Consider the following 25165-nt stretch of genomic DNA (forward strand, 5'->3'; position numbering starts at 1 on the left):
GGCAGTACAACCATACATGCCAAACAACCCAATTTAGGCAGGAACTCCTAATGGGTTTAAACCCAAAAGGGGTTAATTAAATCCGACCCCCATCTAAAATATCATCTTTTTAAATGAAAGTCAATGGGAAAAATCTATTCTCATGTTGTATATTTTTTTTTCCTTCAAACTCCCTCTTACCAAGTTCAAAGTGTGGGCAAGTAGGATACATATTGGCTCACAGGGGGCAGGCGAAATGGGGGTAGGGACATAAACTCTGAAAACGGGGGGGGTTTAGAGGCAGCGAGCTGACCACAAAGGGCAGGTGGGAGGGACTGTGATAGCACAGAAGACCATGCATGGCAAACTGGAGGGTTAGTGGCAGCACAACAGCCATGGGGTGCAGGGGCATGCATAAAGGACCATGGAGTACAGAAGGCAGGGGTAGGGCCCAGATACATAAGAAAGGGCAGGCGAAGGGCTTTCACAACAGACCACGCAGGGCAGGCAGAAGGAGCAGGTGCAGCACAACAGAGCATGGATGACAGAAGGGAGTGACAGTAAAATGGACCATGGAGGACAAGAGGGGTTGGGGGCATAGAAGTCGGACATGCAGGGTGGAGGTGACAGGGACAGGAACAGGTGGCAGCCATCTGACCATGCTAGGGAGAGGCAGCTCAACAGAACACTCAGAGTAGATAGGAGGGGCAGTGGCAGGTCCATCGAACATGGTGGTCAAAAACAAAGGAGCAGGGGCAAGCACACAGACATCAGACGGTGGGGAAAGGACGGTAGGGGCACCAAGCTAAGCAGAGACGTAAAGCAGGAAGGAGGGCAATGATGAGGTATAGAATTGGGCAACGGGGGGCAGAAGAAGTGGACAGGGACATCAAGCTAAATGGAGAGCAGTGGCAGCACATTGGACCATGCAGGGCAAGAGGGAGGGGTCTGTTGCATTGACTCAGACAACAGAGGAGGTGGAGGGGCAGCAAGCAAAGTGATCAAGGCAGGCAGAAAGGGCAATGACAGTGGCAGAACAACAGCCAAACGGCTATAAAGAGGAATCAGGGGCATGGACATATATATATCACAAAAGCATTGGGAAAGCCCGTAGGTGACCACTTGACCTTTAAAGACATACCAGTTTTGGCAGTGCTGGTTGTAAAAATGTCTTTTGGTTTTGGTCCAATAGTAAGGTAAGCCTCTGGACACGAGATGATAGGCTCCAACCCTTACAATGTGATCCCAGTAACAGCTGACAGCCCAGCAAACGCCTGAAAAAGTCCCAACAAGATTGCAGTAAGTTTGACGTGTAGCTGAGGAGTGTTTTCCATCAGATATCTATGTCCCTGGGGACTACAAACATTACAGCTTGCCGATCAAGACCAAGTTCTTTGACTAGGTAACTTTAGCATGCATGTGTGATTTTTTTTCCCCAGCCCTAGCCCCAAAGTTAACTCTGCTATGTCTAGAATCTTTCAGCACATCACACAAACATAATTATTTGAAGATTTAGAATAAAAAAAAGCGTATTTTGTTTTTAATAAATTAGGTAGTCTGATTATTTTAAATTTGTTTTACTACCCTACTCCAACTGAAGTGAAAGACTTTTCAGAACAAAGTGTAAATAACTTGAATGCTACCTGGGGGCTGGGGGTTCTGGGGAGCAGGGCTAAAGTACTTTTGTTGGGGAAAGTAGATAAGCACAACAAATACTGCTTAAATATCCAAACAAAAGCACCATCATATATTCTCTTATCCAAGAAACTAGTTTGCTCCTATACCCCTTTTATATGGTCAAATATTTGCCGTGTCCTTTTTTTTGGAAGCAATAAAACAAGTCTTGTTATTATTTACATGTGTTTTGGGGGAAAGGTGAGTAAACAGTTTTCCAAGAGTATCAAGCAGTCTTGAACAAATTCCAGCACTACAGAAGTCAAGAGAAGCTCGAAGCACCAAGACAACTCCACTTCAGTCCTGGCAGCAGGAACAGGGCAAAATCTAGCACAACAGCACCTCAGTCTCGAATTCAGCAAGCACCAGGTCATGCCAAGCATGTAGGTGCACTCAGCAAGGCAGACCTCAGATCCCATTCTTGATGCATTACAACTGTGCTTTGAGTTCCACAGAGCAATTTCCAAGAAGCCTTACAGACCAACAATGGCAACACAATGCCTCGGTCTACACAGAGTTCTATGTGGAAATCTGTCATCAGGCTGTATGAAAGCAGCAGTCAAGGCTCAACTGGGTCTAGTTCCAAAACACCTAATTCTGTGAAGAATTCAGGACTCCACAACAGAAAAATGAGCAAATTCTCCTGTTTTGAATGTGTCAGTTCCACTCCGTGTTATGGAACATCCGGTCACTGAAGGACAAAGATGGGTGTTTAAGGTAGCAAATACAACACCATATTATAAGCTTGTACTATTTACTCCAGTGAGAGGAAAGCCTCCGATTCGGAAGCCAGCATATTTTCCCACCAGCTATTGTCTGTTTTTTAAAGCATAGAGAAGACTCCAAGCACCAGTATCAAAAGATTATTCGTTTTCCATCAGCCGGGTTCTGCTCCATGGGACAGTAGGGGCACTTCAGCCTGCAGCGGAAAACACAATGATAGACAATGTCAGAGTAGAGGCAAAACAAACATTAAATGGATGAAATAGTGGGTGATGCTGCGACAAAAGTGGACTGTGACAAAACACTGCAAAGCTCCCCCTCCGCCCCCTTTCCACTTGGTTTTGTCCCCATGAATAACCCTTGTCTTAATGTGAAAAGTCTCGTCCATGGAGACGGTTCCACGGCTCAAAAGACAACAACCCACTTCCCATTACTTTTAAGATCTTTCCACACAAAGTGTTGAGAGGATTTTGTTTCCTTATCAGTACTTGTCACGTGTGCAACCCAGATGTTTTGTTTTACCAAACCTGGCAAACTTGAACAAATTAACTATGGGAGGATTGACCAGAGGTTTGAAAGCTTTAGTTCTAAAGAGAGAACTGCATTTTTTTACATGGATTTTTCGTCCTTGACCCTCTCTCTCCAGCTCCAGACCCTGAAGCCAAGAGTTATGCACATGTTGATGATATTACTTACTTAAACAAGCCCACGGACTGCATAAACCTGTCAATAGCTCTCTGAACACCATCACAAAGCCACATTCATGAACAGCCCAGGTATAATGTTATTGAAACGCTCTGCTGTGTCTTGCCGGTAAGTATTTACAAAGGAAACAAGCAGTGTAAATAAGTCTGGCTTATAAATGAAAATGCCTCTTTGTTCACAGACACTACAGGTACTCGATAATTAATTATAAAAAAATTAAAAAACACACACACAAACCCCCCCACACCCTTAGCCACCCCCACTCATGTTTTTCTTAATAAAATACAAAGTTCTAAGATGGATGCCATGTTTACAAACAAACTGTTAGCTATTTTGGAACAGTAAAACAATGATACACTATGTAAAATACCTATGCAAGATGGCAGCTCATTAAGTGCTGCACTAGGCATCCATCTTAGAATGGTATGACACCTACTGTATCACTGTTGTAACATTCCAAAATAGCCAACACATGGCTTCTACACGGGGTGGCTGTAGGAAGCTGGCTCTGTATATTCTATATTAAAATGAAATATAGTGTGCGCTGAGTCCAGGGGTTCCCCAGAAGTTTAACAGATGCTAAAGTTGATAATACTAATGCTCTCTTTTGTGGTACTGTGGTCGAGCAGTTAGGCTTATCAGAGGGTAGTGCAAAGCATTTGCTGTACACACACACAAGCAATAAAGGAAGCACACACTCAATGACTAACTCCATGCAGATGTTTTTTATATGGCAAAAATATATTTTGTTACTATATTTCTAGAACCACAAGATTTAGTTTGCAGGTAGGTACATTTGTAAGTAAGTATCAAACCCACGTATCAACTTCACTTTGTTTCAATTTGGCAAGCTATACGGTTTTCGAATAAATAGCAATAATCTGTTTTAAAAGTTGACTGCAATTTTCAGAAACAGTTCTGGGGGGGAAGAAAAGTTAGTACAGTTTTGAGGTAAGTACAAGACTTACAGTTCCAGTCTCGGGGGGGGTTAGGATGTCCACAGGTTGAGGATCCAGGTAACCCCAAACACCCACCAGCAGCAACACGGGGCTGGCCGGGTGCAGAGGTCAAAGATGAAAATGGAGTCCTATGGAGATTGAAGGCACTCAGATTCAGGCCTGTTTGCAGGTAAGTACCCATGTCTTTGGAAGGCACACCTGGGGGGTTTAGAAGAGCACTTGGGGAAGGGGGTGTGTGGAGGGGGCCACAGGTCAGCACCAAACACACACCTTCAGCAGCACAGGGGTGGCAGAGTGAAAACACAGCGTTGGGTTTCCAATGCTTTTCAATAAGGAGGTCACAAAGATGCTGCAGGCTAGGTCTTTGGGGGGGGGGGGGGGGGGGGGGGGGGGGGGGGGGGGTTGGTTCCAGAAAACCACAGGCTGGACAAAGAGGATAGCCACCTGCTGGATTTCGCTGGACCGGTGGTTAGATTCCCCAAGGCCAGGGGCTGCAGGTACAGGGAAACATCTGGTCATCAGAAATCTTAGTTCGGTTCTCTCGCAGTCAAGGGGGTCCTCCGGATTTAGGCTGCAGGCGTTGTCATATTGGACAGGAGGGGGCAACCCTGGGTGGACTCTAGGGTAGAATTGCCTGGGGATCAGCCCTACTCAGTTGGGCCACCTGGACATGGGCGTCGGGTGCAAAGTGGGCAGGACTCAGATCTGAGTCAATTCTGGAGTCCTTTGCTGGTGTTTCTTTCTGGATAGGGCCAATGTCCACGGGCGATCATGGTCCTCGGAGGTACAGGCAGTGCTTTTGAAGCCTTTAAGAGGTGTGCTGGTCGTGCAGGATGCGAACAAACACAAATGATGGACAGAATGCAGAACCAATCAAACATTCACCCCCCCAGTCACTGATCTGAGTTTAAGCAATCAATTCTTTTGCTCACCATGCCACCCCAGTTTGAACCCAGCCATATGCAAATCAATCTGGACCCTTTTCCCCATGGGAACAGTCCAGCCCAAACTGCCAGGCCAGGTCCTTCCTGGACCGGAAACAAGCATTCTGGGACCAGTTTCAGGGTATCACCCTTCATCAGGTAGGCTAGGTTGAATCCAGTGGCACAGTGAACCCAGGACCCACATCTGGGCATACCCGGCACACTTACTGCGACAAAAGCAAACAAACACAAATGATAGACTGAATGCAGAACCAATCAAACACTTCCCCCCCCCCAGTCACTGATCTGGGTTTAATCCATCAATTCTTTTGCTCACCATGTCATATAATGTTTGAACCCAGCCTTTTGCAAATCAGTCTGGACCCTGTTCCCCATGGAAACAGTCCAGCCCTAAGTGCCAGGCCAGGTCCACCCTGGACCGGAAACAAGCATCCTGGGACTGGTTTCAGGGTATCATCCTTCGTGAGCTAGGCTAGCTTGAATCCAGTGGCACAGTGAGCCTGGGATCCCTGCAGGATGCGTTGCATTTTTTGTAGCAGGGCTTCAGAAGCTGGAGACAGGCCTGTAGGGCTGGGGCCAAGTCAGTTGGTGTCTGCAGTCTTCTCTGCAGGGGGTCAGCTTAGCAGTCCTCCCTTCTTGTTGTCTTCTTTTGGTCGCCAGGAATCTGATAAGCTAGGTTCAGGGGAGCCCTTAAATCCTGGATTTAGGGGCGTTACAGGGGTCAGAGAGAAGTAGCCAATGGCTACTGTCCCAGAGGGTGACTACACCCTTCCTGCATCCACTCCCTTCATTAAGGGGAACACAGACCTAACCCTATTGGTCTCTGTCCTCCAAACCAAGATGAAGGATTTTGCAAGGAGGGGAGTCACTTCAGCTGGGACCACCCCTAAGGTGTCCAGAGCTGAAGTGGTCACTCCTTGTTTTTCCTAACTTTCCTGCCATACTTGCCCTCAAAAGTGGGGCTTTGTCCAGGGGGCAGGCATCTCCACTAGCTGGAGTGCCGTAGGGCACTGTAACAAGAGGCCTGAGGCTCACCGCCAGGTGTTACAGTTCCTGCAGAGTGGAGGTGTGAAGTACCTCCACCCAGTGAAGGTTTTGTTTCTGGCCACAGAGAGGACAAAGGCTCTCACTCCATGTGGTCAGAAACTCATCTGAGAGTGGCAGGCTGGCACAGACTGGTCAGTCCTGCACTAGAAGTTTGGCTAAAATACAGGGGGCATCTCTAAGATGCCCTCTGGGTGCATTTTTCAGTAAGTCCAACACTGGCATCAGGGTGGGTTTATTGTGCTGAGAAGTTTGATACCAAACTTCCCAGACTTCAGTGAAGCTATCATGAAGCTGTTGAGTTTGTAATAACAAACTCAGCACATGCACTTACAATGTCTAAAAACGGACGTAGCCACTGTAGTGGCATATTGCTCATGCAGTATGCCCTCACCTGTGGTATAGTGCACCATGCCTTAGGGCTGTAAGGCCTGCAAAAGGAGTGACTTACCTATGCCACAGGCAGTGGATTGTGGGCATGGCACCCTGAGAGGGGTACCATGTCGACTTTGTCTTTTTCTCCCCACCAGGGTGCCATGCCGACTTTGTCTTTTTCTCCCTACCAACACACACAAGCTGCAATGGCAGTGTGTATGTGCTTGGTGAGGAGTCCCCCAGGGTGGCATTATACATGCTGCAGCCCTTGGGGACCTTCCCTAGCCACAGAGCTCTTGGTACCATGGACACCTTTTACAAGAGATTTAACAGTGTGCCAGGGGTGTGTGGTAATTATAGAAACAACAGTACAGTTTTGGGAAAGAACACTGGTGCTGGGGCCTGGTTAGCAGGACTCTCAGTCAAGTCAGCATCAATATCAGGCAAAAAGTGGGGGGTGGGGGGTGGGGGGCGGTGGTAACCATGCCATAAAGGGCACTTTCCTATAGTGGCCATTTGGAACAGTAAAACAATGACACACTAAGAACAATACCATTCCAAGATGGCACCCAGTTTAGAGGTAATGGCCATATGTGCTGCTGTATACTGCAGATGAAACAAGTGGCAATTAAGCATCCCAACATCTCCACCAAGCGAGCTGCAGGGTGCTTTGAAACAAGGGAAGAAATAGAAGAGGGGCATTAAAAGAAAAATAGAAAACTAAAATATTAGCCCACCAGCCCAGGAACTTAAGCACACTTATTTTCTGTTGGCTGTGCACCACACACACGGCAACAGAGCCAGTAACTACAGTGGGTGGGCCCACTGCCCCATGTACAACCTTCTACACACTTGGGGTTTGTCAGAGTGTGTGGCTAACACCAAAAACTATTATAATTGGTGAGCTTCTATGTAAATACTCATCTATAGACTTTACCAGTGTAATAACAATCCTCCCTTAATGGAAAAGGACACCCGACATAACATTGCCCAGAGAACAAATCGGGCCATTGGCCTTTATCGCTGGCTTGTCACTAAACCAATTCAAGCCTACAGTTTTGAGCATGCGCTCTCCTACAAGGCAACCAAAAGACAGTCCTAACATTAGAATATGCCCCACCAACTTACGGTCCCTTTCAAGGGGGAACCAACCTTCATATTCAAAGTGCAAATCTAAGTGGGGTAACCTTTAACAAAATGCTTGTCTACTAGGGTAATCAGTGAGAATCCATTTAACAGAACACCTCAAGAGTTAAAAAAGTGCAATAAAAATTCACCATTTAAGTTGCAGTGAACTGACCATATGCTTTTCACAACACATAAGTCAGACTTACTGCCTTTGTATGAACATATCAGACTTGAGCATGTAACATAACATTTCCCAATGAATAATACTGCCTGTAGACGTTATAACTGGCTTGTCACAATAAAAGAACCAAGGCCTTATGTATGGAAAATATGTTTATCAACAAAGCAGTCGTAAAGTAAATTATCTTAAAAAATACAAATATGTACAAACAAACAGCAGGCAAAACAATATGCAACGCCTCCAAAGAGAAGCTCTACTCCCAGAGTTTGTCAGAGGTGGTGGCAAACACCAAGTCAAAATCCCTGCTTTCTGAGATTCCATGTAACAGAAACCTATCAAACCTATCTACAGGTTTTAATACTGTAGTAAATGTCCACCCTTAAAGGCCTTTAACATATGCTTTTCACAATAAATGTCACGCCTCCTGACTTTTCAGTGGAAGCACAAACCTACCGACTTGAAAGCTTGTAGAGAAGATAAAGCTTAAAGCTCTTTTTCCTAATGATCACAAAAGGTTTGGCCACAGGTATGCTGTCAAGTCACACCTCTAAACGTATGGAACAAGTCCATTTCCCCTAACACCCCCCCACCCCCGCAACACCAAACTTCTAATTTCAAGCCCAACATACATTACGTCCTATACAAACATTATTTCCAATCAAACAGTTGCTGACTTTTAGCAGTCCCTCTGTGGACCCGAGTTCTTAAGTCACAGTTTAAGACAAGGTCAGAATGACTAAGGAGGTGCTCCAGTGACTTTCTCTGCATTCACATACCCATTTTTACCAAGATTTCATTCAATGCAGCGTCAATTGTTGCTGTGTTGCCTTGAGCAGCAGCATATCTACTACGACCGGCCTGCTGCTAATGTCTTCCCCTACGCTGGTTACAACCGAGAAAGAGCTTAAGGCTTCACTCGGGGTATGTAAAGTGCCATGTAAAAACCTAAACAATATAACTGACAGACTACGGGGAAGCAGGCGCAAAAGAGGGGGAATGCATTGAATTACACCAGAAATGCATTTCACGTGCGCTGCTGTGCCAGTACATATGCAAAGCGTTTGACCCTTTTATTTTTTCTTTGCATAGGGAATTGTACTGGGAGGGTATGCTTCTAGTACAAACCCTATGTTAGGCAGCACACACTTGCCTTTATGCCATGCTGCGGGGATGTGCGTTTGGCAAGGCTATCTGTGAAAGCACTAAGGCTTTTGAGGCTTGGGACCTGTGGGACATAATCCTTTTTAATGTATGCATCATGCTGAATGTCCTTTCTGTTGCATTGTTGACCTACTTTGTAGTTAGTGTAGGGTACATTATCACCACTATAGTTCTTTACTTCAGTTTTGAAGGTAGGAGGACAGCCAATCTCGATAGGCAATCTGTTTGTTGAGTCAATATTTATCAATAAATAACTTTATTTTGGCTGAAAGCCATAAAAGTATCCAATAAATAACAAACAATGACCGTACAGTAAGATTATGAATAGGTAAGAAATAAAAAATTCCACATGAAATACAAGAGAAAAAAAGCAAGTATTTCTACTAGATTAAAATATTAAAACTCAATTGTTAAAACAATGCAGGGCGACTGTCACATTTTAAAGTCCTGAGGGCCTGTCTAAACTTGATTCCATATAGTGATCTGTTTCTACCTGCAATAAATAAGCTAAAATGAGTTGTTGATACACGTAGTTGTGAGAACAATACAAACTAACATCAAAGTTCCTTGTTCATTAACAGGTGAGCCTTCAAGTTTTCGTGCTCATAATGATTGACTGTAGCATAGAAAGATAATGGCTAGACCAATCAATCAGCCAGGATTTCTCTAGTTCTTACGGCCCATACGTTTTGTAGGTACCTAGCAACGGCAAAAACCACCTTGTCGCTTGTGTCGCTTGCAAGGATTCGCAAGGATGTATTGTATTTCCTAATCCCCATTGATCTACATAAGGGGATTATCCACTTCTCTGGTTGCTCAGGGCAGAAGTGGCAAAAACTCTATTTGTGGACCTCCTTGCACCATCTTGCAGTAAATGTATTAAGAGGCAATATTCCCAGCCTGACGTGGAGTTTTGACGTGGGGGGGGGGGGGGGGTTGATGTTATCCATATAGGCCTCAAACTTGGGGCTACATTTATGGTCCAGGAACTGTAGCGTCTTGCTACCAAGGTCCCCTTTGGTCCAAAGTTTGGCCAAAATGAACTCCCAGTAACACCACCTTATTCGTACCTTTTCTTCCCTAGTTAAGTTGTGGGGGTCTCTCCACACCTCGTCCATTTTGATAAGTTGGCACATGTCTCTAATATATTTGAACCAGGGGATTTTTAACACACCTTGGTCCACTAAAAGCTCGGCAACTGCTGCTTGGTAAGAGGACAAGTATTTGGATATCCAAAGACGGACCCAATACATAAGGGGTCTTAAGGCAGTCTCATTGTGGATCTCATTTAGAGCTAAATCAAATCGAAGAGCTGTGAGTGGAGTACTTGTCGGTAAATGCAAAAAATTAAGAATAAAGCGATTTTCCACCATTGTCAAGCAACTAGAGTTGCAGTGCACCCATAGTTCGGCACCACAGATTGAAGCAGCCACGGCCGCTGCCTTGTATACTTTGATAGCTGGTGAGATTTCTCCTTCTGTGGTATTAGCTATTTTTCTCGCTATCACAGCTGACCTCTGTCGAAGGATGGACACACTCTTCTCAATCTGTGCCGACCACCGTTGGTCGTCCGATATCCTAATCCCCAAATAGTCAAACTGGCTAACTCTCTCAACCGGTTGCCCTGCTAGAGTCATTTTCCCCCTAAAAGACTTGTGAGGATTAAAAGCCATATATTTGGTCTTAGAAGAATTTATTTCTAGACCCCTCGTGGTACAAAATTTAGAAAAAGCATTGAGTTCATTTTCAAGGCCCATTGGGGTTCGTGAGCTCAATAAGGTATCGTCTGCAAACATTAGGATAGGGACGTGAGTTCCTGCTAACTTTGGGGCATCATGATTGCAGTGCATCAGCTGGTCAACCGCGCCATTGATATAGAGGTTAAACAGCGTGGGGGCCAGAACACACCCCTGTCTGACCCCTCTATCAATGGATATGGCTTCTGTCAAATCTCCGCCTTGGGACCAGCGAACCTGGGCATGAGTGACCGCATGGAGGCACCTAATCAATTTCAGCATCTCGTTTTCAAGTTTATAGGTGTCAAGAACGTTCCACAATAAATCCCTTGGGACCATGTCAACGCAGCTTTTAGGTCAACAAAGGCCACGTACAAGTGGCCCTTGTTTAGTGACAATTGTTTCCAACAAAGGAGGTTGAACCTAAATGCCTGGTCGATTGTGCTCACACCCTTCCGAAAACCTGCCTGGAGATCGGAAAGGATATGTAGGTCCTCTATCCACACCTGCACTCTAGTCAAAACTTGCTTGCAGAAAACTTTTTGACTAATGTCTATTAAGCTTATTGGCCTGTAGTTGGAAGGAAGTTCCCTTGAGCCCTTTTTAAAAACGGGAATTATGATCGCTCCTTGCCATGTGGAAGGGAACCCACCACCTCTCAGAATCTCATTACTAAGTGTGTTTAGATATAGGGACCAGGTTCTAGGTCGGGACAAGTACAAATCACCTGGAATACCGTCTAACCCAGGGGCCTTCCCTTTACGTAGCGACTGGAGAGCCAGAGTTGTTTCTTTTAAGGAAAAAGGGGCCAGGTCGAATTTAGATGCAGCGACTGACCCGGAAATAGGTAAGTGGGAGGGCCCCTCAATGGATGGCGGGACAATAGAGCTACTAGTTTGAGCCACCCTATACACAGCTCCAAAATGTGACACCCAGAGTGCTGGCTGGATTACTGGGTGAGTCTCGGCGTTGTCGGAGTATCCTGTATCTGCCACTAGTTTCCAGAACAATTTTGAATCCTTCACTTGTAGAGCATAAACCAAAGCCTTCCAGTGTTTAGATTCCCACTCTTTTTTTGCGCTTTTCAGTACTGTTTTATATGCAGTCCTGGAAGCTCTTATCGCACAGCAGTTCCCTGCCTTCAATGCTTCCAAAAGCCGTACTTTGGCCAGTTGACAGGAGCTAGAGAACCACCTCAAGGGTCTGACCCTGGTTTCTGCCCGCCTCCTTGTTACATGGAAGAAGGGCCTTAACTGGTTGACCATAATGTTATGCAAATTAATTAAGTCAACCGATACGAGGTCAATGTACTTCAGGGGGAAAAGCGTCGATATCACTACTTTGTATATTGATACCTGGAAATTTACATCATCTGCCACCATGTCCCACCTTACGTTTTTATGTTCATTTGTCGCAACTAGGGTACTACCCTTCACCCACTTTGCCAGAAGATTACATTTAAATGGGGAGATTGAGAAAGATGTACAAAGAGCTTGGTGATCGCTATCATCACGTGGAGAAACTACCATGTCAATAAGGGAATTCCAAAGAGAATCGTCTACTAGAACATAGTCGAGACGGCTCGTATATAGGCCTTTCTTAAACGTGGGCAGCGCAGGAGTGTCTGATTGCGTGTTCCCGTTGACTGTTCTAAGCCCCATTGTTTTTATCGAGTCATCCAATAGATCTACTGCTCCCCCTGAAGGCTTTATTGCAACCTGAACCGGACCTGATCTGTCCCGTGGGTGGACAAACTGGATTCTTTTTTGTTGAAGATCGTCCTCACAATTCAGCTGCATGTTGAAGTCTCCAGCAACAAGTAAGCCCTGCCCCCCAGGTAGATGGTTCAAGAAATCTGTAAGAAATTTTAGCTGGACGATCTGAGACTTTTGTGGGCCAGGCCTAATATATATGTTTACAAGTATTATACGAACTGGCCCCCTAGGGCCACTAAATTCAACCTCCACAGCTAATATATCCCTAGAGGGGGAGGCCATCTCCTTTGCCTTGGGGAACAAATCGTGCTTGAGCCAGATTATTAAACCCCCGGATGCTCTACCAGATGGAAATGGAAGTGCAGCCTTCTGAAAGGACCTGTATCCTGTACTATAAATTGTGGAGGGGGCCCATGTCTCCTGTAGAAAAATAATGTGATGTCGGTCCATAAGAATACACCACACTGAATTAGTTGTCTTAGATGACACACCGCCACATTCCAGGATAAGAAATTAGTTAAAGGTTTGTTGCAATCCCCTGTGTTGTAGAGTCTCACTAATCGCTTGTCTTTGAGGGGAGTAATTCCACAATGCCTCCCTTCTACGTGGGCGTTGCAACATACTCCTGACTCTATTCCCACAGTACCCAACGGTAGAATGCTTAGATCACATAGAACCAAAGGCTTTATGCCCGAAATGTCATCCTTCCCTACCTCCTCTGATGGGGCTTTGCGTCAATCTACAATTGAGGTTGAGCTACTCATACGTCCCCGTTTTGTGGAGCATAAACTGGGAGAGGGTCTGGAGTTAGGCCTACTTCTAGGGAACAAATTAACCATTGGAAAGGGGATCGACTGGACAAGAGTTACTTGGGACAAGGTACCTGGTCTCGATCTAAATTCAAGAGCTAAAAGGCACTTTACTAGAATCTGGCTTTTCAACTGCAACCCTAGGAGGTCTGTTTCTGAGCTGTAACTTGTGAGTCTCTGGGCGGTTATTATGTCATCCTGTATAACAGACCTGCATTTTTTTACACCCCTTATCCAGTGAATAACTTTGTTCTTCAGTGAATCCTCTAATTCCCTTGTTCCATATCTCAGCTTGGGGAAGTTCGTCATGTAGACATCACACTGTCTATGTGTCAACAGGCTCGGCGAGGGGCTTGACTGGAAGACTTTGTTAACATTGGCTAAGGGCTTGTCTCTGAGCTTCTCTTGGTTGACCCTTCTGTTCAGTTTAGTATCATATTTATTTGAGTTAGCCACTACGAGAGCTATGCGCACTTTCTGTGGGGGATGGGGTGCTACTCTTGCATTCTTCCCCCTATACATTCCCTTCATAGGTGTGTCAATTTGCTGGATATATGTGGATGGAGAGTTAATTTTAGGGTTAAGAGAAGATTTCCTTATATCCCCAATCGCGGCTGTTAAGCTGTTGAGTTTTGCATGTACCATGTGACTAAGGGAAATGAGATACTCTTTTAAACTCACTATATCGGATCTTATCTGTGCTAACTGGGCCTCTAGAGGTCATTCTATCTGGATGGCTACATGTGTTATTGGCTCCTCAGCCTCCCTTGATGTACCGGTTTCTGGGCTAGGCATTACCACGGAAGCCAGGGGTAACAAAACGATTAGAACAGGTTGTATAGGGAGATACACTGTCCTGTTGGTTAGCCACACATAGATTCAAGCTCTCTGTGTGGTTAGCCAGGGTATCGGGCATGATGTGCTCTAATTGGGGCCCCTGTGCTGGCACAAGCGATGACTCATTGTTCACAGGAGTCAAAGGGATAAAGAAGGATTTAATGTCTCTAGTTGTAGCGTCGGGTCTTCTCTTAGGGGGCTTAGAAGATTTGGTAGCTAACATGCTCTCAACTTCTTCTATTAAGTCATCAATTTGGGATAGAGTCCAGTTTTCAACGGCATGGCGAGGTATTTTCTTCGTCCCCCCGCCCGGTGGAATTACCGCTAGCTTGCCTTTTCCCCATCCTGAGTGCGATGAATAAATAAGTTCCACAAATTTGAATATGGCAGAAAGGAGCACAATAACAAAGTTGTGGGGGCTTCAGCTGCGCACAACAGGCACAAGCGAGTCCGACAGATCCCAGCTAAACAGGCACGGTATCAAGTTTGTAAGAGCTTGGGCCACCCCTGGCTGCCACAGACGGAAACCAGAGGGCGGATTGATCCCACCCCCAACACCCGCAACAAGGAATAACTTTTGCAAACTTTGCCAACGGAAGTTGAGCGTAGAATGACTATAGAGATGAAACAACCTTGACGAAGTTAAAAAAAGAAAAATAGTTTAAAAAGGGCTACCTTCAGGCAGCAGATGGTTGAATGACACAGTAACCCAGTAGTGGGGAAAACGTCAGAGGGGTGGCCCAGCCCAGCCTCTTCCTGGCGTAGGACGGCCCATCCTTGGCCCGGGTGCCGCCCGCGCACATCCCGCGAAGCGGGAGCGCTGTTCAGCAAAGAGGGCCTCCTGGCCCAGCCCCCTCCTCTGGATGGCGTTGGAATGCGCTGTTGAGTCATACAACTTCTATATGCCAAAAGTTGAGCTCTCCACTTTGAGGGATTTGTTTTCAGGACGTTTGCAGCATCCAGTGCCTGTAGGCTTTTGTAAATCTAGATGCCTTTCACTTTAAAGATAACCTGAAAGTCATGTGCATAGTTGTAACAGATGAGTTTAAAAGAACTTATAAACTGTGGCAGTTGGGGGCAGGTATATGTTGAATACGGGAGGGGCAATTGATGAGCCGTGGGGACACCTACCTTTTGGTGGAATGGTAGCAATGGGTATGGAGGTAGAGACAGTAGTTAACTTGTATCTGTAAGGTGAGACTGAAAGGATTTTATAGCCACAGCATTGTTTTTTCTGTTGACTAACATGTGGCGCTCCACAGTACCAGAAGCTGCTGAATAGTCCATTAGGAAAAGAACAGCAATTCCCCAAAGGTTTACTTTGTTCTTCAGGTCAAACCAGAATAGAATTACTACTGAGTTAGCGTCTCTACTAGCACAAGAACCTGTCTGTTGGTCAGACTAGGTGTGTTTTCTCTAGGAAATCGGAGAGCTGAATGAAATTTGGTTTTTCAATTAGTTCATCCAGATAAGGCCGGTTTGATCTAGGCTTGTCATTTTTGGGCCCTTTTGGACGAGTCCATGCCTTTTCGGGTTTAGATTAATACATAATGTTTTCAGTTCACTGGGGAATTCTCTGGATGATTGTGATTTGTTAATTATTGGAATGGCTTAAGAAGTAGCTTTGAGAATGAAGCTGAATGTGTTTGGGAGCAACGGTCTGAAAGTGATAAAGTGATGCTGATTAGCACATTTGTTCATTTTTCGAAAAATAGACTAAAACAAGCACTGTTAGGGGTGTTTATCTATGGTCATATTTTGGCCCAGTTGACAGAATGATGCGGTCGCTGATAGTCTTTGTTAAGAAGGGGGTCTTCAGATCTGTTGCTGTTAAGGTCAAGTAGGTGTGTACTCGGAAGCGAGTGCAGGCACAAGCATCTAAAAAAAGGGATGACTGATTACCTTCTCTTCTGCAACATCGATTTTTAAAGATGCTTTTGCAGTGTATGCTGCCCAATGCTACTGCGCCACTCTTAAACTGTAAAATAAAATAGTCCCACATGCACTCCAATGGAGATGGAGGGACACCTAAGTAGCCAATAGAAAACGGTGACTCCTGAGGGTTGATCCAGGAAGTGATTGACAACGTCACATGTCAACAGCTGAAGATGCCTAGGCTACACAAGCCAATGAACAAAGGAGGCTGATCCAGAACCCCTTAAGGTAAAGAATACAATATGTTCAACAATAAATAGTGCAAGTGCCAAACAGGTCAAACCTAAAAAGGGGAGCCGAGCAGAAGTTAACTATATATGTTGACCATACCATGCACATGGGAGAAATTACACAAAGATTTTTAGGATCACAAAGGAATACTGTAACTGGGTTCAGAAGAAGCAGACTTTTACAGTAAAACAAACAGTCATCTTGTTGTGCAGCAGTCTGTATATGACCTCTGTTCCGGACTCAAACGTACAAGAACTGTGCTGCAGCATACGAATGACTGCTCCGTAACAGCAAGGTATTTAAAAAGGATATAGTCACACCAGCAGAAAGGCTGCCACAAAAGTGCAGACTTCACTCACATACACACGCTCCATGATAATTAAGTCATAATGCCACTTTCTGGCTGAGTGCTAAAGGCCCAGCTGAGCATTCTGCACCACACCCACGCTCCTTCACTTTGCCTCACACACAGAGAATTCTCAACCAGTGCAAAGATAAAAACTATCACACTATACAAGGTATGGCAAAATTATGGCACAAAGGGAAATTCATAGTAAAAAATAAAGTCAAGGTTCTTGGTAACAGGATATCATCCCTCTAATCACCACATGAAGTGCCTCAATTTTGTCTACTTCATTTGGCACAGGTTTTCTGTAGACAGCCCCACAGAAAACTATCTGCAGACAAACCCTGAAAAGCCGCCTTGTGTGTCTGAAACACCTCATGTGTTTTCAGCTGTTTGTATGAACCAATTATTTTTTTGTGTTGGGGAAAAGTACAGAAAACACAATGAAAATAAGTCAGATGCATAGTATTAATGACAAGCTCTCTTGCACCCTTTACCATACTTGGGAATATGAGAGAAATGTAGATTTCTGGCTCACACAATCCTTTCACTCTTCTGTAAATGTGAAGGAGGGGCAACTGGTCAACTGTAAGTATTTTTCTTTGGAAAACAGGTACAGAGCACCAGCACCATTAGTTAAGCAGTACTAAACTATGGTCAAAACGAACAAAGCCCCAATATACATGAGCAACAGGAGTACACGATCAGGGCCACTGGAAACACAATTGTCTTACCATAGCGTTTTCCATATAAACATCATTTGGCTGCACTTGTTATACAAAACACTGTGTGCGCCATAATGTTCAAATATTAACAAGAAGGTTTCTTTCTATATCAAACCGATTAAAAGTTTCTTAATATGTCTGGCCTGGCAGTGCACCAAGTGTGCAGGAATTAAAAGGTTATTAAACAGTAAGAGTACTTGTGCAGCTTAAATAAGTTTCTGGATTCACATGCTGTCACACAATTCCTCCATCTAGTGGATAGGTTAAAAATTGTCTCTGCAGTCCTATTAAAAAAAAAAAAAAAAAAAAAAAAAAAGGGCTTGTGTACAATCTGGTGTCCTGTCCATTTCTCTGCGATACAAGACGCCCACCCCGAAAGGCCCTGTACATGGGTACTATCTTCAGATTATTTTTTTCCCCCTTTTGGTTGCTCTTATCTTTGTTGCTGCCTTCCCATTATTCTATATTTTGATTAGACCTTTGTGTTCTTCAGCCTCCTCATTTCCGGGGATGTGGGAGGGTCTCAAGTGAATCCAGAAAATTCTTCAAACTGCAAAAATACTCCTATCCGTAAGTAAACACTTCGTTTTGCAGCATGAATATGTTCTGGATTCACATGCACTGCATTGACTATGACGCAGTAGTCTCCCCTCTTGGGAGGCTGGGTTGAAAGGAGTTTGTGGATGCGAACTGGTGCTTTAGTACTTTTTGTTGCTTTAGCACTTTTTGCCCAACCTGCATCTCTTGGTTTGCTGGGTTATCTTGGTTACCCACACAACAGTGTTTTGTGAAACTCTGTAGGGAAGATCATGTGGCTGCCATACAAATACTGTTGTGGGGAACACTCATTGTGTTTTTTCATTGTTTAGTGTGCTCTTGGCTTTTCTCAGAGTGCTACATGTTTTGTAGCATGCCTAGGTTATTTGAACTATCCATTGTGCAATGGTTCCTTTGCTGTCTGGTGAGCCTTTGTTTTCTGGTGGGTAGGACTGAAGAACTGGTTTACTTTCCCGATTTGTCTCGTTTCTTCTAAGTAGTAGAAGACTGCCTTTATTTTTAGCGCTAGGAAAAAAGCTGGTGGTTGTAATGATTCACAAGGAAATGTGAGTTGACTTTTGGAAGAAATTTTGGGCCTGCCCTCACTTTCACTCTGTTCTTGTGTATTTGTTAAGTAGGGTTTTTGTGTTGAGTATGCTTGTAACTTACTAACTATCCACAGAGATGTGGCGGCAATCAGGAAGGCTGGTTTAACTTTCAAGCATTTCAGGTCTGCTTTATTTCAGCTTCAATGGGGACTTCATGAGTTGTGTTAACACTAGATTCAAGTTTCACAGTGGTCTGGACACTTACCTTGGGGGGCCTATCCTCTTTACCCCTTCTAGCACTCTCTTGATCGTCACTATAAATAACTCCTACAGGTGTAGGCTACTATGGTAAAGAGGTGACCCTCAAGAGAGGGGTATGCTCTTTGAGCCCCGCACTTACCATGTCTGGAAATATAAATGACAAAATGATATGACTCGAACAAATGTTCTATTTATTCTTTATATCCTCTTTTTCTATTCACGTTGATAATTTATACTTAAGATCTACATCTGATGTATATTTTGTAAAATGCTTCTTAAATTCCACCCCCCAACAAATCCCACTAAAATGAGTGTCATAAAAAGAGAGGTATATGTTGAACCCTCATCTAACAGGTGGGTGAGGAACTTGGCCACCATTATGTGTTGTGCCCAACTATCTTGGAGTTTTTGTCTGTTAAACAAATGTATGAACTTGCAACACTTGACCTTGTGCTACCTCTTCTAGGTTAAGGACCTTGTTGGTTTTAACAGGAGACCTAAGTGGCTAGAGACTAAGGCCTCAGGAACCATCCTGCCAGCCTGAGGTATGTTAGCTCAGGGTGGTGTACTTGGCTCCTTTGCATTGTTAGCAAGTCTAGATGAAGTGGAAGTCTCATCACCCTGACTTGTGCCATCTCCACCAGATCCGAGAACCATGACTGTCTGGCCCAGTGAGAGGCAATGAGGATTAAGGCCATGGGCACTTTTTTGCATCTGTTTAATACAAGTGGTATAACTGAAATTGGAAGGAAATTAATATGCAAATCTCCCAGACCTGTTTACAGACCCAGCATCCCCGCAACAGTTGGTGAGGGTCCCTGGACAACAAAATATTTTGGGCCATATGTATGAACACATTTTTCCATAGACATAGAATGGGTAAAAACCTTTGATACATCTGGCCGTTTGTGTTTTCTTGTGCTTTTCCTTGTATGTAAGAAAAGAAAAAAAAAATCTTGTATGTTGCTGTTTCAGTTCCCACTTGTGAAGAGATGGCCAGCCTAATCAGTCTACTGCCATGTTTTGGACTTGTAGTAGGTGGGCAGCTACTAACTTTATTCTTCTCTGGATGGCCCATCTCCGTATGTCCTGCACCAACCGGGATAGTGCATGCAACCTTGTTCCTTCTTGTTTGTTGAGATACAACAGAATGGTTGTGTTACCTACTTGAATTTGGACTGTTCTTCCACTGACATGGGTGTGTCTCTGGAAGGCTGTTAGTGCCAAGAAGGTTTCCTTCAATTCTAGTACGTTTATATGTTTTACAGCCTCTTGCTGGCTCTGTAGGCCCCTGTTGATCATTCTTCCCCTGTGCAGAATGTGTTTGTTGTGATGGTCACTGAGGGGGTTGGGAGTTAGAAAGGCCTGCACACTGTGGCACTTCCTGTGCTCAACCAGCTCTCTCTATACTTTTTTTGTGTCAACCACAACCTCCTCCCAACTCCCAGTTGCCTGTGACCACTGACACTGTAAGCATTCAGGTAGTGCCAATGCCATCATGCAAACTTGTTTCCCCCTATCTCTTCTGGTAAAGGTGAACTTGCTCTGTCAGCGCTAGGGCTCCTTTGGAGATTCAGAATGCTTTTGCCTCCGTTAGGTTTAATCTTGCCTCTAAGAATGTCTTTTCTCTTTCTGGCAGCACTGGTGATGATTCCTCTGTTTAGGGCAAACTGCAATCTTTGGTGTGTTTGAATGACAGTGGTTAGTCTCTTCAGGCACTGTGTGAACAAACTTGCCTTTACTAGGCCGTCATCTAAGTAAGAAGATACATAACCTCAGTCTTCTCAAGTGTGCCACAACTAAAGCGAGGCACTACCCTTGGTGGAGATTTTATCCCAAAAACCTAGAAATCTGAACTGGTAAAGTACCTTGCCTAAGACAAACCTCAGGAACATCTTGTGTCTGTTGTTAATCTGCATATGCAGGCAGGTGTCGCTGAGATTTAGAGTTGCCATATAAACCTCCCTTCTGCAGGTGTGGAGTTACCATCTTGAGCCTTTGCCTCTTTATTAATTTGTTTTAGGCACACAGGTCCTGAATGGATCTGAAGGTGCTGTCTGGTTTTGGTACTAGGAAATAAACAGAGAAGACCCCCTTGGTTTTCCTTATCTTTCGGAACCCTTTCTATTGCATGTTTAAGAGGTCCTTGATGTCCTGCTGTGGCTGCAGCCTTTCCTCCTTGTTGCAATACCTTGCTGTTGGCCTCATTTTTGGTGGGGATCTTAACAGTTCTATACCATAGCTATCGTGGGTGACATTTAGAATCACTTTGTCAAACATGATGGTTTTCCATTTGTTGAGAAAACCTTCAATTCTGACCCCTATCAGCATCAAGTTTAAGGAGGGGCTTGACTGTAAGTCACTTGTTTGGATGCCCTGCTCCTCTATCCTTAGCTCGGTCTTGTAAGAGCTGACTTGCTGTGCTGTGGTATTGCTACTGAGATGATGTGCTTTAGGAGTTGGGTTTTGGCACAAAATTGGTGTTAGGTATGACTGGTTATCATCCTCCCCTTGCTGGGAGCCGTCATCTTTGTATCGGCCAACGACGGAAAGGCCACTAGAAATGGGGACCTCTCAAGACTTTTGCAGTCTCCCACATCAAAAGGAGGAGAGTCCCCTGTGGTGTGGTTATTGGCAACTTTTCATGCAGTGGTGGCTACTATTGCGTCTGGAGTAACCTGTGATCTAATGTAAAGTGGATCTGAGGGAGCAGGTCTATATTTCTTATCTACTATAGGGGTGATAACCCTAGAGAGGAGAGGCTCTTTCAAAACTTTTGTCTGCGTGGCAAAGCATGCCAGGGATCATAGGGAGAAACTAGATATCCCTATAGGTATATGTAAGGGTATCAAACGGGATAACCTGTTTGATGGGGTCCCTGAGCAGCTCTACATTCTGGAAGGTAGCTGCCACTACCTACCAGTAGGATGTACTATACAGGGGTGGGGCACAAATCTGGGTCATTGCTCAATATGGAGTCGGGGTCATATCTAGCTCATGGGTCTGGGTCCTGCTGTGTCCCACCCAAATCTTCCCCAGTTTATACAGGGGATCCCTGAAGTGTAAAGTTTCCTGTAGTAGGCGAGGCAGGTGAAAGAGGAGGAGAGGGGAGGGAGGGAGAGAGAGAGGAGGGGAGGGAGGTGGAGGAGAAGCAGGGGGTGAAGGAGATGGAGTGGGTGGATCAGGAGGAGGAGGTGGTGAAGAAGTCTTGTGAGGTGCGCTGGTAGCCTTGTCCTTGGTAACCTTGGTTGGAGGTGGAGAAGTGTCCAAAGTCTCTTGGAAGGACAGTTTCCTCTTGAAGAGTACAGGGATAGAAGCAATAATGCGCCCTGTGCCCTCTTGGATATGGAGGCGACATTGATAGTGTCCAAAATGGATTCCAAAGGTGAAGGCATAGCTGAAGACTGGCTAGAGTGTTTCTGCTCTGATGGTCTCGGCTCTTTGGTTTTCAGCATCCAAGTTTCCGGTCGGTGTGATTTGGTCAGCACCGAAGCAGAGGTGGTAGCTGGTCCGATGGAGTCTGAGCCAAAGTTCGGACCGAGATGGCAACGATGACTCGGACTGAGTTGCCAGAGGTCGAAGCGGAAGATGTGGTTTTGTTCCTGGCTATTTTTGGAGCAGTGTCTAAGGGCAAGGCAGCGGACACTGTTTTTCGGATCTGGCAATGGCCTGGTGGCAGCGGCAGTCCGGCGACCCCTGCAAGGGGCTTAATAGTCTTAGCGTGGGCAGGAAGGGCGACAGTACTCACGGGTTGGGCCTATGTCACCTTGTGGCTTTCGAAATCCAACTGTACGTTGGAGTCCTGGATCCTAAAGGCCTCCTCTTGTTCCAGCTCCTCCTGGGCGTGGTCCTTCCCAAAGATGGCCGGGTTGTCGTACTGAGTCTTGTGCGCCATCTCCAACCGACAAGCTCTTCGGTCCTGAAGGATCTTCTTCGACCGAAAGCATTTGCAGGCGTCGCAGGTAGCTTCTTGGTGATCGGGGGAAAGGCACAAGTAAACAACAGATGTTCATCAGTGTGGAGAAATTTTGAATGGCATGAGGACATAACGAAATAGCATCCGTTCCAAGAGCTCAGCATAATGGTCAGTGCCGCTTAGTAAGGTAGGCCTGAAATGGACGAGGCCACCACAGGAAGCACGCGTTGGGTGCTCAGACCAACGAGTGGAGACGAACGCGAAGATGGAAATAAGCGATAAAGGAACAATACCATCAATAAAAGAGAAGATGGAAAGAAGATTATGAACTGAAGCAAGTCAGAAGACGGAGCGAAGACACACACCCGAATCAGACGGGGGAGAGAAAATAATCTAACAAAGGAGTCGATGCCCATGCGCAGTATCGTGGAGAACAAGGAGTCACTCGATCCTGTTACTAGGAAATGCTTCTCTGAAGAAAAACAACTTGAAACACTATGGACCAAATACTAGATGGCAGGAGTATGCAGAGCATGTGTATCTACAGCCTCACATACCATCGAACATCACTTTACAATATAAAGTAATCTGCAGGCTGCAGCATTCTCTCTGACCAGTAATCATACAAACTTAGACCAATTTAAAACATTGCAGTATTTTTGACATACAATATTTTAATCACAGCCAAAACATGCAATAAATTTTACAACAGTTTAAAGTAATTTGCATGCTGCAAAGTTGTCCCCGACAGGTACTCAAGTTGTTATGTTGCTTTAAATTTATTAGCGTAGCAAAAGTAACGTGTCGCCAAAACAAACGTATAAAAAAAATTGTGGCCATCGTTTTAAAAACGTTGTTATTATGCTGCACCAAAGGGCGGAGGGGGGCAGAATGGAACACTAAAGGGAAAAACATCAAAAAAACAAGAAAAAAAGAAAGGTTGTCCGATTTACAAAGCACAAGGACACTCACCAAGAAATGAATCACTGAGAAAAACACGAAGACAAAGTGAAGTCACAGAAGCTGACCAAACAAAAGCCAGCAGATAAGTGCGACAAGATAAAGAATGGTAAGCAATGCCCATGAACTATGCCCCATTTAAGTTAACAAAATATCTTGCATGCGCCAGCTCAAGCAAGGCCTAAAAGGGCTACAAAGACAATTCTGGACCCAGCCACTAGATGGCAGAATAATACACAGCCAGATAAGATTCGTGCTGCCAAACTGTAATAACTTAAGAATTCACATTCGTCTATCAATTGCGGTTATAAGCCATTTAAAGAGGGCAAAAAGTTGCTCAAGTAGTGTAATCATCCCCATCCGATAAGCTAGGGTATTACTTAAATGTAATTTAATCAGTGGGAATAGAATTATTACTTTTTTCATGATTTTGTTCTTTATTTGCTAGGACCCCAATCATCCTTACATTATAGACAAAGTTCCCAGAACCGGTGTGGTGTTATTTTATCGAGGCTCGGACTTTAAAATTACAATTACCATGAATCTAATTGAACGTCCCTCCTACTGAGATAAATACATATTGAGTATAAAATGTACTACGCTGTCCTGCAGAGCGGTTTTTTTAATTGAATGCAGTGCTACATAGTTGACCTTGCCGTATTTTTTAGTTGACACTGCCGGATAATTTGGTTCTCTGCTGCCACATTCTTCCAGGAGCCCATGATTAGAGCGAGCAGAGATAAGAGATGTGGAGGCAGAAAGGTGAGCAGATTGGGGAGAGCAAAGGGAAGGGGCAAGAGACCAGAGGGAAGAGAAGGGGGTAGAGAAAGCAGTGGTGTGGGGAATGAAGAAGGCACCAGAGAGCACAAAGACAAAAACCGGTGAGGAAGGAGGGGGCGACCACAAACACTTACTTGCCCCCGCTAATGAGCTTGTTCAGGGCATCGCGGGAGATTACGTGGCCACACATGAGCTTCGTAGGAGGGTTGGCATCGGATGTTTGCTGCCGCAGGATCGGACAGGCGAACACTGAGTGGTAGCCACACTTCTTCCCAAGGTCGACCTCGATCTGCCGAAAGGAAAAGATACAGATAGTATTAGGACGGCGAGAGAACAACAAAGGGAACAGTTACAAGCATACAACAAAGATCACAAGCAGAGGCCAACGCAAAACGCACCGGCAGCTCGTCCTTGTGACTCCAGACTCCAGAGCACTGCCTCTGCTCAATAACTGCCTTGATGTTCATAAGCACCGGCAGTGCCACCGACCCTGCAGCAAAACTACAAAGAAGAAAAGGTGAGGCCACCCCGTACAGACAAGGAAGGAACTTAAGGTCGGCATTGCGAGGTAAAAACGGAAAAAGCAGGACATGATGAGAATCTGGGGGTTAAAAATACAGTGGAAGGAGACTGGTGGCATGAGAAAAGGGCAGAGCGGAGACTACGGCGAAGAGCTACGAGGAGCCAGGTCTTACAAGAAGGAGAGCATGGTCAAAGAGGAGTAGGATAGAACTGATCGCAGACAGAGGACAGAAGTGGATGCTGAGGTAAGCAGAGGGTGAAAGCAGTGCAGTGTGTGATCAGTGTCGGTTACAAAAGTGTGACCAGAAAAAAAGCAAGGACATGGCACCGAGTAGCCAGTCAGCGAAAGAGGTAGAGAGTGCAGGCACAGCTAAGAGGGAGAAAGTTCAATGCTGAAGTATGAGAGTGTGAGCTGATCAAAGAGTGGTCGTCAT

At 45.0% G+C, this 25165-nt stretch overlaps 1 protein-coding gene across 1 annotated transcript in view; it reads right to left on the reverse strand.

Annotated features, from left to right (window-relative positions):
• Nucleotides 1-1540: 1540 nt before the first annotated feature.
• The window catches only part of RMND5B (required for meiotic nuclear division 5 homolog B), a 35824-nt gene continuing 12199 nt past the window's right edge, over nt 1541-25165 (reverse strand). Inside the window, exons 8-10 of the mRNA XM_069244468.1 lie at nt 24608-24710; nt 24344-24498; nt 1541-2572 (exon numbers count right to left, since the gene is read on the reverse strand). Of these exons, the coding sequence (XP_069100569.1) occupies nt 2509-2572; nt 24344-24498; nt 24608-24710 (322 nt within the window). The 3' untranslated portion in view covers nt 1541-2508. The remainder of the gene's footprint in view (nt 2573-24343; nt 24499-24607; nt 24711-25165) is intronic.

This window comes from Pleurodeles waltl, chromosome 7, assembly GCF_031143425.1.
Source record: "Pleurodeles waltl isolate 20211129_DDA chromosome 7, aPleWal1.hap1.20221129, whole genome shotgun sequence".
Lineage (NCBI taxonomy): Eukaryota > Metazoa > Chordata > Amphibia > Caudata > Salamandridae > Pleurodeles > Pleurodeles waltl.